Source organism: Colossoma macropomum, unplaced genomic scaffold (genome assembly GCF_904425465.1).
Source record: "Colossoma macropomum unplaced genomic scaffold, Colossoma_macropomum, whole genome shotgun sequence".
NCBI lineage: Eukaryota > Metazoa > Chordata > Actinopteri > Characiformes > Serrasalmidae > Colossoma > Colossoma macropomum.
This window is the reverse complement of record NW_023494795.1, coordinates 6,969,937-6,987,360: the sequence shown is the minus strand read 5'-3', so window position 1 is coordinate 6,987,360 and position 17,424 is coordinate 6,969,937. Positions and strand designations below refer to the sequence as shown.

Genomic DNA, 17,424 nt, shown 5'->3' with positions numbered 1-17,424 from the left:
ATCTGTGATCTGAGATCGTTCTCCTCACTCATCAGACGTGTTTTTTTGCTCTAACTCTAATGGAATGCAGTCCTGATTACATAATGCTGTTAAGTGTATTCTGTTGCTGCCCAATCCTGGTAAATATACAATTACATAGACACTCAAGAAAAGAAGAAGAAATGAGAAGAGAATTAACAAAGTAACTTAACATGGTTACAGTTTATTACTATACACTGATCAGGCATAACATTATGACCCCCTCCTTGTTTCTACGCTCATTGTCCATTTTATCAGCTCCACTTACTATACACTGTGTCCACTCACTATCCACTCTATTAGACACTCCTATCTTGTCAGTCCACCTTGTAGATGTAAAGTCAGAGACGATAGCTCATCTGTTGGTCATCCTCTAGTCCTTCATCAGTGGTCACAGGACGCTGCCCACAGGACGCTGTTGGCTGGATATTTTTGGTTGGTGGACTATTCTCAGTCCAGCAGTGACACTGAAGTGTTTAAAAACTCCAGCAGCACTGCTGTGTCTGATCCACCCCGACCAGCACAACACACACTAACACACCACCACCACGTCAGTGTTACTGCAGTGCTGAGAATAATCCACCACCCAAATAGTACCTGCTCTGTGAGGGTCCATGGGGGTCCTGACCACTGAAGAACAGGGTAAAAGGGGGCTAACAAAGTATGCAGAGAAACAGATGGACTACAGTCTGTAACTGTAGAACTACAAAGTGCACCTATATAGTAAGTGGAGCTGATAAAATGGACAATGAGCGTAGAAACAAGGAGGTGGTCATAATGTTATGCCTGATCGGTGTGTGTGTGTGTGTATATATATATATATATATATATATATATATATATATATATATATATATATATATATATATATATATTACACACACGTGGCGCCATCTTGGACTAAGATAAAATAGTACAAAATAAAACAAAATAAGAGTTTATAAAACAAAATGGCTATTCAAATCCCTGTTTATGGTTTTGTGGAGGTTTTTTGTGGAAACAAACTAACCGTATTAAAACAAAGTGTTTCTTTTCTTATTTCCAGATGGAGATAGAGAAATTAAAAAAGCAGGTACAATCAACGTGAGGGCAGATACCGATCCTGTCATCGGAAAGCCCTCCTGTCGTCCCCGCCGGTGGAATGCCCCCACAAGGGACCGATATCATTCCCATAATCCTTATAGTCACTGACCTTTTCCACAAATTGTAAGATTTACATTTGCACATAATGAGGTTTTTAAGGTATAGAAAGGTGTAATTAAGACAGATGTATCTCTCTCTCTCTCTCTCTCTCTCTCTCTCTCTCTCTCTCTCTCTCTCTCTCTCTCTCTCTCTCTCTCTCTCTATGTCTCTATGTCTCTTTTTCCTTCTGTTTTTGTTTGCCAACAACAATTGAGGCCTTATTATAAACTACTGTGCTGGATATGCAGTCTCCACATTCATGTGAGAGTGTGGCAGAATTTGCAAATTTAACTACTGAAGCTGTATAAAGTAATGGAGGGGATTTTTTTGTTTCCTTATTTTTATGACATGGGATAGATTTTTTTCTTTCTTTCTTTAACTATTATGATTGCAGCAGTAATCTTTCCATATTAGCCTCTTTAGATGACTGTGGAATATATGACGTACTCCTGATTTTTGTTGCTATGTCAAAAGGGAGATAGGCCTACACTTTTGTTTTTGTCTTGTTTTTTTTTTTTCTAACATTCCTATCCAGGGTGACACTATCGTGCCTGTTTTACAAGTGTTAATACTGGGAGCTTTCGTTTATATCCTTAGATTTATGGCGATAAATATATATATATATATTTTTTATGGTCTTGTGATTGCAGAAAATGGGAAAAAACTATATGGATTATGTGTCTTGGTCGAGTTTAAAAAGCCTCAGATGGCATAGTTCTGTAAACAGTAGGTGATCTAATATAAAGTAAGAGCTGCTGGTTTAATGATGGACTCTTACCCTTTCCCTAAATCTTCTCCTTTTTGTCACCACATACATTTTCTCTGGCAGATTATCAAATTGTCTTGCGCATAGCATGGCAGGCACACTAACGACCCAGCAAATGATCCAGTCCAGTTTGAATTTTGGATTTAGTACCAGTCTGAACATGAAATGTTCCTGACACAGTTGTCGAAAAAGCATCTAATGCTTGTTATAAAAGATCTCTTTGTGCTTCAACGTCTGCAAAATAGCAGCATTTTGAGCAGCGATGGCCCAGTTGAAGCTGGAATGTTGCAGAGACCGGCACTTTTGCTTTGTCAGAAGAAGCAGACTTGGCCAGGGCAGCCATTCTGATATGCGCCAAGTGGCGGTCATGCTTTTTGTTGCTTTCTGAGGTTCCACTTCACTCCAGGACCGCCCATGTCTGGACGAAACCCATGACTAACCCCTGCCCGACCCACCAATCCCAAAATATCACTGTTAAGTGCTTTTGCTTGCTTGCACAACCCCTCAATCTAAATGATGGCTTTCCTTCTTGAAATCGGATTAGAAATCCCTCTTCTAAATGCCAAACACTGTGGATGGCCTTGTCAACAGATTCTCAGCAGACTAAAAGCTACCTTTCAGCAGCCGCCCCCACGTTCGGCTGTGTCAAAACATATTGGATATGTTTATGTAACCGTGCTCACGTCTGTCTTACTAACAATCACGAAATTGAACCTTGTTCTTCATTCGAGTACACTAAGAGTGTACCCTCTCCTCAGGCTTCTTTACTCCTGCAAGAAAGAGCTCTCCACATCAGGGACTGTGGGACTGTGCGCATGTCTGTGTGAATGTGTGTAAAGTGTGTGTGTGTGTGTGATTGTGAACTGCTTATTGTCAGCAGAGCAAGATGACATCTTAATCCCTACAGCAATAAACAAATTAAACGCATCTAATCAGTGTCCAATCCAGGTTAAATCAATAGTATTCAAGTAGTATTTTCTTCCTCATGGATACTTAAAGCAGATTCGGCTCTGTCGTCTATGATTGGCCTGAAAACATTACATTTTGTTTTATTATTTTTTTTTAAAGACTGTTGACAACGGCTGTGCACACATTCAACATCTCTCCAAGTGATCTTGTTTACATGATTCTGAAAGGAAATGCATGAACTGAGATTTTGTTTTTTTCAAACTGAATAAATATCATCTTTTATTTACAGAGGTGGATTTTGTCTGATATTGGCTTCTCATTTTTCATGGTTTATATTAATCCTTGATGTCATACGGTACTGTGCAAAAGTCAGAGACCACCCTTCATTATTTAATATATATATATATATATATATATATATATATATATATATATATATATATATATATATATATATATATACACACCGATCAGGCATAACATTGACTTATCCTTGTTTCTACGCTCATTGTCCATTTTATCAGCTCCACTTACTATATAGGTGCACTTTGTAGTTCTACAGTTACAGACTGTAGTCCATCTGTTTCTCTGCATACTTTGTTAGCCCCCTGTTACCCTGTTCTTCAGTGGTCAGGACCCCCATGGACCCTCACAGAGCAGGTACTGTTTGCGTGGTGGATCATTCTCAGCACTGCAGTAACACTGACGTGTGACCAACACAAACTGTGCAGCAGCAGATGAGCTATCGTCTCTGACTTTACATCTACAAGGTGGACTGAAAAGGTAGGAGTGTCTAATAGAGTGGACAGTGAGTGGACACAGTGTTTAAAAACTCCAGCAACACTGCTGTGTCTGATCCACTCGTACCAGCGCAACACACACTAACACACCACCACCACGTCAGTGTTACTGCAGTGCTGAGAATGATCCACCACCCAAATAGTACCTGCTCTGTGAGGGTCCATGGGGGTCCTGACCACTGAAGAACAGGGTAAAAGGGGGCTAACGACAGCACTAAAATATACTGTAATATATTTCAGTACTTAGTATGTCCACACTCTACCTTTGTTTCTGCTTCAGATGACTTGATATTTAGTTTTTGGTTTTTGAAGAAATATCCTGGTATATTTTTCCACACCTCAAAGTTCAGTCTTAGAAGTTGGTTGCATTTTTTTGCTGCTTGTATTTAACAGATGATTTTGACTGGAAATTAAATAAACGAAGGGTGTTCTTTGTACATCACTGTACGTAATGTGAGTTTCGCTGTCCTACAAAGCCCTGAAATGGGATCGTAAGTTAAGGATGCATTTGAAACACAAAGTAGTCGCTCAGGAACTGATGTTTTGACTGAAAGGAGGCATTACACCCTCTATTAGCCTTTATTACTGTAAAAATTTAAATTTTTAATGTAAACTGTTCATTGTTTTAAATGCCCTGGCATAAAAAATGGTGCATCTTATGGCTTTAGTAGCATAAAGAGTTGAACATTAATCTTTAACCTGAAGCTGAGCTAAATGAATGCCAGCACATTGCCACTACTTTTTTAGCCAAAGTTAAAACATAAATAACAGCAATATTAAAGTGTTTAATGGATCAAACTGAACTTTTAATATCTAGTTATCTGAAATCAAATAAAGTGCTTAATTGAAAGAAAAGCTATTTAGCACAGTGAGTTAACTATACTATAAGTTTGGTATACAAGGAGAAACAAATACTGGGACAGTGAGGTGAAATGGGTTATTTTAGGTTATATATTCATGAATTCTGTACTCCAGATCAAAAGATGAGCATGAGACTAAACAGAGAATATACACAATTTATGAATATGACACAAAAACAACCCATTTCACTTCATTGTCCCAGTATATTTGCTTCTCACTGTAGATGTAGCAGCATTCAAATACAGCACAGGTGCACTGTTTACCTCATAAAATTAGAAATAACATAGAAACGACACATTGCTGAGCATAAGCATAAATGGCAAGATTCTGATTCCGATCGTGCACATTTAAGAGCATATTGATCGACTCATAGATTGCCTTGACTCATAGGTTGACTCACAGCTTGACTGGCTGATGGAATTGGCAGATGTGGAGCCTGACAGACAGATGTGGACAGCTATGCCCCAGGAGCTGCTCTCCCGCCTCCGCCTCCGCCCTGTCAGAGCCAATCTTCATTCTCCTCTCTGTTCAGTCACACCCGGCTTCACAGCCAGAGGTTCTCGCTTCTGCTTGTGTTATGAAAGGCTTTTCACCTCCGGTCCATCACTGATAGGAAAAAGGTACTGAGAGATTTATGTAACGCAGTAATACACGCCTTAATCTCTCTGTGAGGTTCACAGTATGTCTTGTTTGGGAAGCGGCAGCGTTCAAATCCCCCAGGTCTGTTCAGACTCAACACAGTTCAATAAGAGGAGGTTTCACTGCCTCAGCTCCATTTTTTGATGACCTCAGTCCGGTTTGTTTTGGATGGTCCCCCATAGATGCTCTACAGTTACTTAGGGTTAGGATTAGGATTAGGGACAGATTTAATAAAATCTTTCACACTGATCTTGAAGCTCAGTCGCATTTAATGGAAATTTAGTTGGATGTTATCCGGTGGTTCCTAAACGCACTTCATCATATTCTTCATAACTTTCATATTTCATAAGCTACATTCAGAAGGTGGGGGTCATATGAGGCTGTAACTGTCTTCCTTCCAGTCAAATAGATGGGAGATGTAATTTTAAACCCTTATAATAAAAGAAGCTGAACTCACAATTTTTTTTCTACTGAAAGTCGACCCATTTTTCCACAAATCTGGGCTATAAACTATAAACAGATGGCGTCTCTTCAGTGATCTGCTCTGTAAAAATGATTTTTATAAAATAATACAAAGACGTCTAAGATTTTTGGTTTTCAGCAGTAAATTGTAAGCATATAGCAATATGTGTGATCATAAAACACATGTTCTGTTAATCTGTGGGGAGCTTTTACAAAAAATAAATAAATAAAATAAAAATTTACATTAATTTCATGCAGTTACTGAATAATTTGCCTTATGATTTGGTCATGTACATTCAGATGGACAAACCAAAATATACCCTGGAGAATAAGAGGTTAAAGACAGACTGAGCATTTACAAAGCATCGACAGTGGACCATCCAAATAAAGTGTTACCGTCCAGCTGGGTTCTATCTACTGAGTGACGTTCACTTGTCCAGTAATAGGAAAGAAAGATCTGGTCACAGGTGCATGCAGTTCTATGCACTTCTGGTCAAATTACATTTTTTTGTTTATATGCTAAATTTAACAAATTGGGAAAAAAAATGAACTTAAAAATGTGGCCTGTACAAAAGTTAAGGCAAGTTTTATCTATTGTTTATGTCCAAAGAAAAACATGTATCTCCATTTTTTTGCGATTTTCTCTTTTTTACATCATTTGAGCACAGCAGCTGTTCTCCACATTGTGTGAAAATCTCATGATGAATGGACCAATGAAAAATGCACCAAAACCGCTTAGAAAAAAATGTTTTTCCATTGACCTGCATTAACAATATTTTGCTCTCCCCTGTAAAGTTACTATTTTGGAGATGCATGTTTTTCATTAGACCGTGACGATATGTTTAATTTTTTTAAAATGTAGAAATTGTGCACTAAAATATTTAGAAACATGCCGTATTTGAGTGCGTTCCCTATAGAGCAGGGGTGTCCAGTCTTATCCACAAAGGGCTGGCGTGGCTGCAGGTTTTCACTCCAAACAAACTGGAGTTTGTAACAGATCATCATTTGTGCTCGAGTGTTGTTGGACTGAAAACCTGCAGCCACACTGGCCCTTTGCAGATAAGATTGGAGACCCCTGCTACAGAGGACATTAACTTATTTTCACCTAGAAAATCAGCAAAACAATATATTCTGACTGCTAATGTTCAAACCTTGGCATACAGCTGTGTCTGGTTGTCTAATATGGTTACCATTAAACATTTGTATAAAACAATGAGATTGAAAAGCAAGTAACAACCAAAACAGCCACCCTGAGTTACATCACTGCAGCTCTAACCTTTCAGTAATCGCAAAGCTCTTCTATTAATTGTTGGGCAGCTAGTTAGGAAGCCAAATAAAGCAGGTGAGGTGAGGACGTCAAGAGTTTCGTCACGCTTCAGCGTTTTATAAGATGGGGATTGTGTAACGCAGATGACTTACAAAAGGTTGTCATTACAGTGATTGCTGATCAGCTTAAGCCTGGCCAGATTTGTATGATTATCTGCAGCCAGGAAGGGAATCATCACGTGCACAGAACACCTGTTCATTAAATCTGCAGAGCAAGACCCAAACCTCCCACCACCACACACACACACACACACACACACACACACACACACACTGCTCACCATTGTTTGTGATTTTTATTAGTATTAGTATTATTAAATGGATGGACTTGGAGTAGCGTATGGCATTTTCATTACAGTCTGAGGAGTGAATGACAAGTATTTATTTATTTTTTATTCAACAAATGGACTGAATGGACTGAACTGAATCATTTATTTGGCACAATGAACATTATTTTCTTAATTTAAGTTAAGATACCTCTGGTGCCCGTACCCAAAAGTTGTCTTGGTTCAGCATCAGAATTGTTTAATTTAATAAAGTATTATGGAAATTGTTTTTTGCCATATTTAATAGTACATCATTTCAGCTATATTATAACTTATCAACTGAACAATAGCAAACTAGAAAACATTAACCTAACCCCCAGTTTAAAAAGAAAAAAAAAGTGGTTAGGATGCTGATTTACATGCACACATACTAATGTTTCAGCACTTTTATTTGCTTTTACCCAATTATCTCCCCAATTTAGTCGTCTCCAATTCCACCCGCTAGTTAGGACTCCCCCAATCACACGATGCTATCAACGCTAGGAGGGTGAAGGCTAACACAGGCTTCCTCCGAGACCTGTGAAGCGCCACTGCTTCTTTTCGAGCTGCCGCTCACGCAACGTCATTGGACAGCCGAACGCGCTCGGAGGAAAGCGCCAACCGCCAGATCTGTTACGTCAGCTAACAGACGCCTGCGCTGACTAGCATCGCGCTGAGTGATGGGGGGAGAGGGAGGGGCCATCATACCCACCCAGAGAGAGCGAGGACAATTCTGCTCTCTCGGACTCCCGGCTACGGACGGCTGTAGCATCACCAGGGATCGAACTCGCGATCTCCTGATCATAGGGCCAACGCTTAGACGGTTGCGCCACTCGGGAGCCCCACTTTTATTTGCTTTATTTAAGTTTTCATGTAATTCCTGGGATCATTCTGAGTTTCTGTTAGAGAGCCTGGTTGTTTGTCTTTTCATGGATATGAATGAATGAATGATAACATTAGCTTGGAAAGAAACAAATTAACAAGTATTGTATTCTGTGAGGGTCCCGAGACAACATATGAGCACTGAATATCTAGATAATTTATTGGCCAAGAATTTTGTCGTCATTTTCACGGTAGTTAATTTCTTTCTCGTGCAGTAACACAAACATCCGTACCTCCAAAAACACAAAAAGGTAAATATTTGCATAAAGTACAGCAGCTGGGTAGGAGGTAACAATTCTGAATTTAATCAAATAAAACAGACAAGTACAAAAACAGTAAGTCAACTTATCGGCCACTTCATTAAGTCCACGTCCTTGTTTCTACCCTTCTGTCCATTTTATCAGCTCCACTTATTCATAGGAACTAACTGTAGAACTACAATTTGCACTGTTCTTCAGTGGTCAAGACCCCCATTTGGGTGGTGGATCATTCTCAGCACTGCAGTAACACTGACATAGTGGTGGTGTGTTAGTGTGTGTTGCGCTGGTCTGAGTGGATCAGACACAGCAGTGCTGCTGGAGTTTTTAAACACCTCAGTGTCACTGCTGGACTGAGAATAGTCCACCAACCAAAAATATCCAGCCAACAGCGTCCTGTGGGCAGCGTCCTGTGACCACTGATGAAGGACTACAGGATGACCAACACAAAAAATCAAGCCCCACTCTCGCTTCAGATCTGAAAACATCCACAGGTGTTTCTGTCCATCCTTCCACTGTGAGGAGACGACTCAGCGCTATGGGTCTGAAAGGATGTGTAGCTGTCAAGAAGAACCTCACTGAGAAAAGAAAATAGACAAAAAAGAAGAAAATTTGCAAATCCAACAAAAAAGAAGCTGCTGGTGTTCTCAGAACAATGGACTGACCACTCCAGAGTCCAGACCCTGGCATCACTGAATGTGCTTGAGATTATTTGGATTGTGAGAAATAAAGGACGCAAGGAACATCTAAGACTGAACTTCGGAGGTGTGGAAAAACAGATTTCAGTTTTCTTTGAGAAACTGAAAGTGAGTCTCCTGAATGGAATGGAAGAATGGAAGCTGTAATAAAGGCAGAGTGAATACAATAAATACAATAAATACTAAAAAAAAAGTTTTTTCTCATGCTAAAAAATGAATAACTTGTATATAATGGCAGTGAAGGGTGGTCTCTGACTTATGCACAGTTGTGTATGTAGAGGAGCTATAAAGTAGGCATAGTGAATAGTTAAAAGTCTTAAGGGTTGAACAAAGTAGATGTTTTAGATGAGTAGATGGTGAGTGCGTAGTTCACCTTAACGGACCTTGTTGCTGTGATTTGCTTTAGTATTAGCATCAGTAACTGTATGGAGTTTTATTAAACCACATTCCTACCATTAATGCCAATAATCTACCAGACTGCCATAAGTGAAAGACACGTTATGGAACTTAACTGCCCTCTTTTTGCCCACTGCCCTGTTACTGACCATTAGTGAAATACCTCCACAATGTTTTCTTCTTCTTCCGTATTAGAATTAAACCTTAAAGTGGGGATTTTCTCTCGTCTCAAGTTCATAATCACCTAAAAATAACCTCAGTTTGTGGTCAGCATCTGTATCGCTTAACAAGTAAATTCAGTTCCCTATAAAAAGGCCTGGGCTGATGTCTCCTCAGCCTCATGCATTGGCTTTGGAGAAGATGAGCAAGATAAATAGAACTACTGTATGTTGATAGGCTGTCATGTCGGAGGAGTTCCTAGTATTCCTTCATATTGCAGGAAAGGGAGTCAGCTGACAAGCAATGAACCTCTTCTGTGTTTCTGGATCATTCGCAATGGATCCAGTCTATCTGGCACTCTCACAAACGTGTTTTGTTCTCTGTCCTAGAATGTTTTCCCAGAAAACGGGCTCATGTGAGTCTCAGTGATGTTTCTGTGAATTGATTCAGCGCTGTGTGACCCTTGCCGAAGTCGTCCGTGGCTGATTTAATGTTGGCCACAGTTTACGGTGCTATATGAAGTATATACGATGAATACTGTTAATTTATAAATGGCTAATCCACTTAAAGGCATTGGTAGAAACCAGCTGTTAAATACCCCTCAAGAGCACTGCTTAGCTTTCCCTCCACTACTTCATACATACACAGATCAGGCATAACAATATCCTTGTTTCTACGCTCATTGTCCATTTTATCAGCTCCACTTACTATATAGGTGCACTTTGTAGTTCTACAGTTACAGACTGTAGTCCATCTGTTTCTCTGCATACTTTGTTAGCCCCCTTTTACCGTGTTCTTCTGTGGTCAGGACCCCCATGGACCCTCACAGAGCAGGTACTATTTGGGTGGTGGATCATTCTCAGCACTGCAGTAACACTGACGTGGTGGTGGTGTGTTAGTGTGTGTTGTGCTGGTCTGAGTGGATCAGACACAGCAGTGCTGCTGGAGTTTTTAAACACCTCAGTGTCACTGCTGGACTGAGAATAGTCCACCAACCAAAAGTATCCAGCCAACAGAGTCCTGTGGGCAGCGTCCTGTGACCACTGATGAAGGACTAGAGGATGACCAACACAAACTGTGCAGCAGCAGATGAGCTATCGTCTCTGACTTTACATCTACAAGGTGGACTGACAAGGTAGGAGTGTCTAATAGAGTGGACAGTGTAGTGGACACAGTGTTTACAAGCTCCAGCAGCACTGCGGTGTCTGATCCACTCAGACCAGCGCAACACACACTAGCACACCACCACCACGTCAGTGTTACTGCAGTGCTGAGAATGATCCACCACGCAAATAGTACCTGCTCTGTGAGGGTCCATGGGGGTCCTGACCACTGAAGAACAGGGTAAAAGCGGGCTAACAAAGTATGCAAAGTATGTAGAACTACAAAGTGCACCTATATGGTAAGTGGAGCTGATAAAATGGACAATGAATGTAGAAACAATGAGGTGGTCAGAATGTTATGGCTGATCGGTGTATAAATTAAAGATCTTGCACATACATCTCAGGAAAGAAGTATTAGATTTGAGCTGAAAGAGCTGAATGTGTTAAATCAGCACCATGAAAATGTCCTACATACATTCAGATTCTGCTTTAATGCACAGATCTGATCTTTCTGTGATGATGGTTCACATTCAGGTTTGAAAGTGACCCATATATGGCTTCAATACAAACACATCACTACTGTGAAACAACCCACTTCCAAATCAACATCACGTGAATGATCCATGTGCGTCATGTACGACGAAATCAAATGAACGAATTAGCAAGAATCCCGATCCGATCAGGGACAGCATATGCAAGTGTCTGGTGTCTGATTTGTTTTTGCTTCCACATAGTTCTGAAAACATCTGATCTGGGTCACATTAAGGCAAAACATTGGATTTGTTCCACTTCAACATGCTAATGTGAATGTACACTGTATGGCCAAAAGTATTTGGACACCCAACCATCACACCTATATGAGCTTGTTGGAATGAATATATGGAGTCCCCTCCACTGGCTCATCCCAGGCCTGGATGAGAGGGCCTGGCTTGCAGTCAAACTTCCAATTCATCCCAGTGGTGTTCAGTGGGGTTGAGTTCAGGACTCTGTGCAGGCCACTGGAGTTCCTCCACACCAAACTGGTCAAACCAAGCATTTATGGACCTCTCTTTGTGCACACGGGCTCAGTCATGCTGGAACAGGAAAGGGCCTCCTCCAAAGCTGGTAGCATATAATTGTCTACAATGTCTTTGTACGCTGTAGTACTTACATCACCCTTCACTGGAACTAAGAAGCCCAAAACCCTGAAAAACAGCCCCAGACCCATTATCCCTCCTCCACCAAACTTTACTGTTGGCACTATGCATCCCAAAGGTAGCATTCTCCTGGCGTCCACCAAACCCAGATTTGTCCATCAGACTGCCAAGTAGTGAAGCATGATTTATCATTCCAGAGAACATATTCCCACTGCTCCAGAGTCCAGTGGTGGCGCGCTTTACACCCCTCCAGCCAATGCTGATCCTAGGCTTGCGTGTAGCTGCCCAGCCACTAAAACCCTTTTCAGGACTCTATGGCTCCACTCTGGGAGTTTGTGTGGTCAACTTCATGGCTGAGCTGTTGTTACTCCTAGACGTTTCCATTTCACAGTAATAGCACTTACAGTTGTCTAGGGCAGACTTAGCAGGACAGAAACTTCACAAACTGACTCTGGGCGAAAGTGGAATCACTGAGCTCTTCAGTACGACCCATCCTACTGCCAGTGGTTATCTATGGAGATATAATGGCTATTTGCATGATTCTATACACCTGTTAGCGATGGGTGTAGCTTAAACACCTGAACTAACACCTGAAATAACAATCAGTGTGTTTTCATTGTCAGTTTGCATAAATATGAGCAAAATCTACAGTACTGTGCAGAAGTCAGAGACCCTCTTCATTTTGTGTAAAAAAGCAAAATATAAACTACACAGAAGCCTAAATAACTACGCATAATATCAGATTTTTCAGCGTTTAGTGTGTCCACTCTGCTTTTTTTTTACAGCTTCCATTCTTTTTTCAGGAGATCCACTTTCAGTTTTTCAAAGAAATCTGCAGGAATATTTTTTCACACCTCTTTTATCTTAGAAGCTGGTTGCATTTTCTGCAACTCACAATCCAAGTAACCCCAAATACATTTAATGTTGATGTCTGGACTCTGAGGTGGTCAGTACATTGTTTGAAGAACACCAGCAGCTTCCTTGTATGATTTGTAAATTTTCTTCTTTTTTGTCTATTTTCTTTTTTCAGTAACAACATCTTGACAGCTACACATCCTTTCAGATGTTGTTACAGCGTTGTTGTCTCCTGGCAGTGAAAGGACGGACAAAAAACAAGTGGAGGGTGATTTGAGGATATTTTGTCCAGTTTCCAATTCCTATTTTTCCATTTATTCTGACTTTCCTCTTTCTTAAGCAATCGGATAATGTCCTCAGAATTATCTTATGAAAAATGAATAGCTTATACATAATGGCCATTTTCACCAGATATTAAAAAATGAAGGGTGGACTGTACATGTAAATTTTGGTAACAATATAATAAGAGTACTGTAATGCCAAACCCCACACATTTTATCCTCTTTTTTGTGATGTCAGCAGTAATCAGTACTGTTTAAACCACCTTCGGGACAAAAGATTTTCAATTTGTGCTTTTGACAATAGTTTGACAAAGAAAACTGTAGGTGTAACCTACTTTTCGCAAGCAGCCACAAGGAAAGGACAACACTGAATGTCTGCGAAAACATCCAATACATTAATAAACCGCAGGATGCATTCTCGAGGGTACAGAAGCTTGTCACCTTGCAGCAGGACAGTGGCAAATCTCCAGCTTACAAGACTGTAACATAACCCCCTATACCACCTAACTGTTAATCAGTTATAACTGTATTTAAGAGCTCCACAGAACCTGCCAGGGGTCAGGGGTCAGCAACATGCGACTCTTTTACTGTCCTGTTGTGGCTCCACAGCAGGATTAGATTTGTAGGTAATAATAAAATAATCCTCCTTTACAGTAAAATAAAGCTCTGCTGATCGTTCAACACAGTTTAACAGTAAATGGTCTTAAATGTTGGAGTTAATGTAGAACTGCTAATTCACCCTTTAACCCTGAAAATCAGCGCAGACTGAAGACTTAAGACGAACATCGATAATTTCGAGACAAATGGACTTATTTACATTTATAATCACTCCAGCTGGTTTTCCTGATACGTTTAATCTGCGACGAGAAACCAAAAAGTCGCGAAGCTGAAGTCTGTTTCTTATTCGAATTGTCCCGTTCCACCTCAAATGGTGCTGCAGTTACATTCTGCTGCCTCAGGCAGCATTTAAGGTGGAATGGGAAAATCTGAACAAGAAGCTGTCAAATGAGAAGCGACTTCAGCCTCGTAAAAAGTTGTAAGTTAAGAGACATTTTACAAGAAGCTTTAATACTTTTGAGAAAAAGTTTCCTGCTGGAGATGCGAGAAAAGTGACTATAACTGAGCTAAAGCTTAAAGCAGAGCAAACTCGGTCTGCGTTTTTGTTAATATTATATTTTTAGTCTATACTAGTATTTACATATTTACAGCCAAGGTGGTGAAATGGACATAAAATGTTGTAAAATAAAATATTTGGGTTGCCGATTCCTGGTCTAGTGAGTTATTCTTGCCACTTACTGCCGACATCATGCTGACGTTTGTTGTTTAAAATAACTATATTATGGAATGTGACACTTTCCTAAAGAGATCATCCATGTCAGGTTGGAGTTACTGGACTGAAATCTACACAGGAGCAGGTCTGTATTAGAGGGGGTGCTCAAGAGCCTAGACTTTGGTACCCAAACTGACCTATGATCTCTATTTGCAGAGTGAGGCTGAGCCTTTCCTTGCTGAAATGAATCTTATGGAGGGGTCATATAAAGCAAAGAAGGCACTTGCACAGATTGAGGGCAAAGGGGCAGGGGCTCAAGACCCCTCTGAGGTCTATCTCTGCATGTGCCTCGTAAAGTTTCGTAGTACCACACATTCAAGTCATGCATTCTTATGGAATGGTCATATAAAGCACTATTATGATGGACACTGACTAAGAAGGCACTTGTACAGATTGAGGACAAAGGGGCAGGGGCTCAAGACCCTTCTAATGTTTATCTTTACATGTACCTGGTAAAGTGTATATACCAAGTAAGGGCTTAGAACCATACAGTCAAGCCAAGAACCATTTAAAACCTTTATTTTAATAAAATAAACAAAACAACAACAACAACAAAAAACTAGTCTGTGCAATTACTTATTAACGGCACTGCCGATGCAGTACAGGTAAGACTCTTTCCACATTGTAGCAAAACTGAGATCAAAAGTCAAGATTCATGAATATTTATTCTTCTGTCTGTACTGAGCAACACTGGTCTACTGTAGTGCAGCTTCACTTACACTGACTTACTGAGGTCACATGATAAAACCCAAATTCAGTTTGTTAGAAGTAAATTTGCTTTTTAAAACCCAACTTAAAATGACTTATTTACGGAGCCCTGCTGGTGACTTCATATATAAATAAAAATAATGTGTGGCCACAGCATACTAACATGTGGGAATAAGATCCCAATGCGCGGCTATGACTTAGAAAGGTGTGGGAATTAGATAATTAATTCGTGGCTATGAGTTAGTAAGGCGTGGGAATGAGAATTAATTTGTGGCTATGACTTAGTAAGGCGTGGGAATGAGATAATTAAGTCGTGGCTATGACATAGTAAGGCATGGGAATTAGATAATTAAGTTGTGGCTATGACTCAGCAAGGCGTGGGAATGAGAATTAATTCATGGCTATGACTTAGTAAGGCGTGGGAATGGGATAATTAAGTCGTGCCTATGCCACAATAAGACGTGGGAATGAGATAATAAAGTTGTGGCTATGACTTAGTAAGACATGGGAATGAGATAAAGTTGACGCTATGACTTAGTAAGGCATGGGAATGAAATAATTAAGTTGTGGCTATGACTTAGTAAGGCGTAGGAATGAGATAATTAAGTTGTGGCTATGACTTAGTAAGGTGTGGGAATGAGATAATTAAGTTGTGGCTATGACTTAGTAAGGAAAGAGAACGAGATCATGCTTTATTAAGATGTGGTCAAGGCTTAATCATCTCATTCCCATGCTTTACTAAGTCGTGGCCATGCATTATCCTCTATGAATAAAAATAAAGCATGGCTATGATATAGTAAAGCATGGGAACGAGATAATTAAGTCATGGCCACAACTTAGCAAGGTGATATCCTCTATGAATAAAAATAATGCATGGCTATGATATAGTAAAGCATGGGAACGAGATAAATAAGTCATGGCTATGACTTAGTAAGGCGTGGGAATGAGATAATTAAGTCGTGGCTATGACTTAGTAAGGAAAGGGAACGAGATCATGCTTTATTAAGATGTGGTCAAGGCTTAATCATCTCATTCCCATGGTTTACTAAGTCGTGGCCATGCTTTAGGATCTTGTTCCCACACCTTGCTAAGTTGTGGCCATGACTTAATTATCTCGTTCCCATGCTTTACTATATCATAGCCATGCATTATTTTTATTCATAGGGGATATCACCAGCAGGGCTCTGTACTTATTCATTGGTTATTTAAATAAAATGAAAGAATAATAATAATTGTGTCATAATCAGTCGACGTCTTACATACACAGCAAAATTTCATTGTAGTCTTCCTCTGTGTAATTGAAGGTCAGCTCATATGGAAACATTATAAAGTGTGTCATTTCCATTTCCTGTGAAAGACTGATGGTCTTGTTCAGTTCCTCCTCAGTCTCTAAAGTGTGTGTTATCTTTACATTTTTCTTGTCAGGGTGTTTTTTACAGGAATCGCTCTTGCAAATCAGGAACTGTTTGCTGAAGGTTTCTTAGTTTATACCATTAACCTTTTTCTGCAGGCCCCCTAGTGACCATTCTGCCAGCAAAATGACAATTAACTCAGATATTTTTTAATAAATATTATAAAATAAAATATTGTCCCCATAACTCTGTAATCAGATTAACTAGGACACTGTTGGCTCTCTGTGTGTGAAATGCTGTGGCTCTGTGTTGAGCTGCTAGTGAGCAGTGAGTAGTGAAAGTGGAGTTCAATCCCCCTGTCGTGAAAACAATTCAAACCTCTCCATAAAGAAGGCCGTGATGAGATAAAATGGACATCACAGCTGCAGCTGTCTTCATATCAAAAATTGTGTACGACTGAAAAAAATCAACACAATAAAAACACTTAAATTGTTGACTTACTTGCTCACTTATGAAGGTGAAAATCCAGCTCGCTCCTGTTTCAATTTCCATTGAAATATATTCCATCAACATTACTGAAGAAAAGAAAACGCATAGCACAAAAACCTCCACAACGGATGGAAATTAGCTTTTGATGGCTACTGTGAAAAGGGATAAGAGCACTTTTTCAAAACCTTTGCCCAGCAAAATGTGGTGTTGTCTTTGCTTTTATACTCGCTCTTCAACTCAGGTTGTTTTCTTGTTAGCATTGCTGGTTCAAGCATCTATGCATGATGACTCTTTGTTTCTGATTGCTCACACAGAACATCTGTTCTTACAGTAAATAGTCTATGACCGCACCCCCTTCAAACTTCTGTAAATACCTTGACTGCCTACTCCTGCATCATCTCCCAGAGATCGGCAACCCAAACATTAAGAACAGCCATTTTGTCCTTCCAACAAAAATCAGACCACCTTGGGAGCCACAACATTTATGTCCATTTTACCATCTTGGCTGTA

The 17,424-nt window shown here is 40.0% G+C and overlaps 1 protein-coding gene across 2 annotated transcripts in view; it reads left to right on the top strand.

Moving 5' to 3' along the window:
* Positions 1 to 3,163, top strand: part of LOC118815286 (CD2-associated protein) — a 97,148-nt gene extending 93,985 nt beyond the window's left edge. The window contains exon 18 of one of the 2 annotated variants that reach the window (XM_036581305.1): positions 1,064 to 3,163. In XM_036581305.1, the coding sequence (XP_036437198.1) occupies positions 1,064 to 1,105 (42 nt within the window). In that variant the 3' untranslated portion in view covers positions 1,106 to 3,163. The remainder of the gene's footprint in view (positions 1 to 1,063) is intronic. The other variant, XM_036581304.1, reaches the window with a different exon arrangement.
* The last annotated feature ends 14,261 nt before the right edge of the window (positions 3,164 to 17,424 follow it).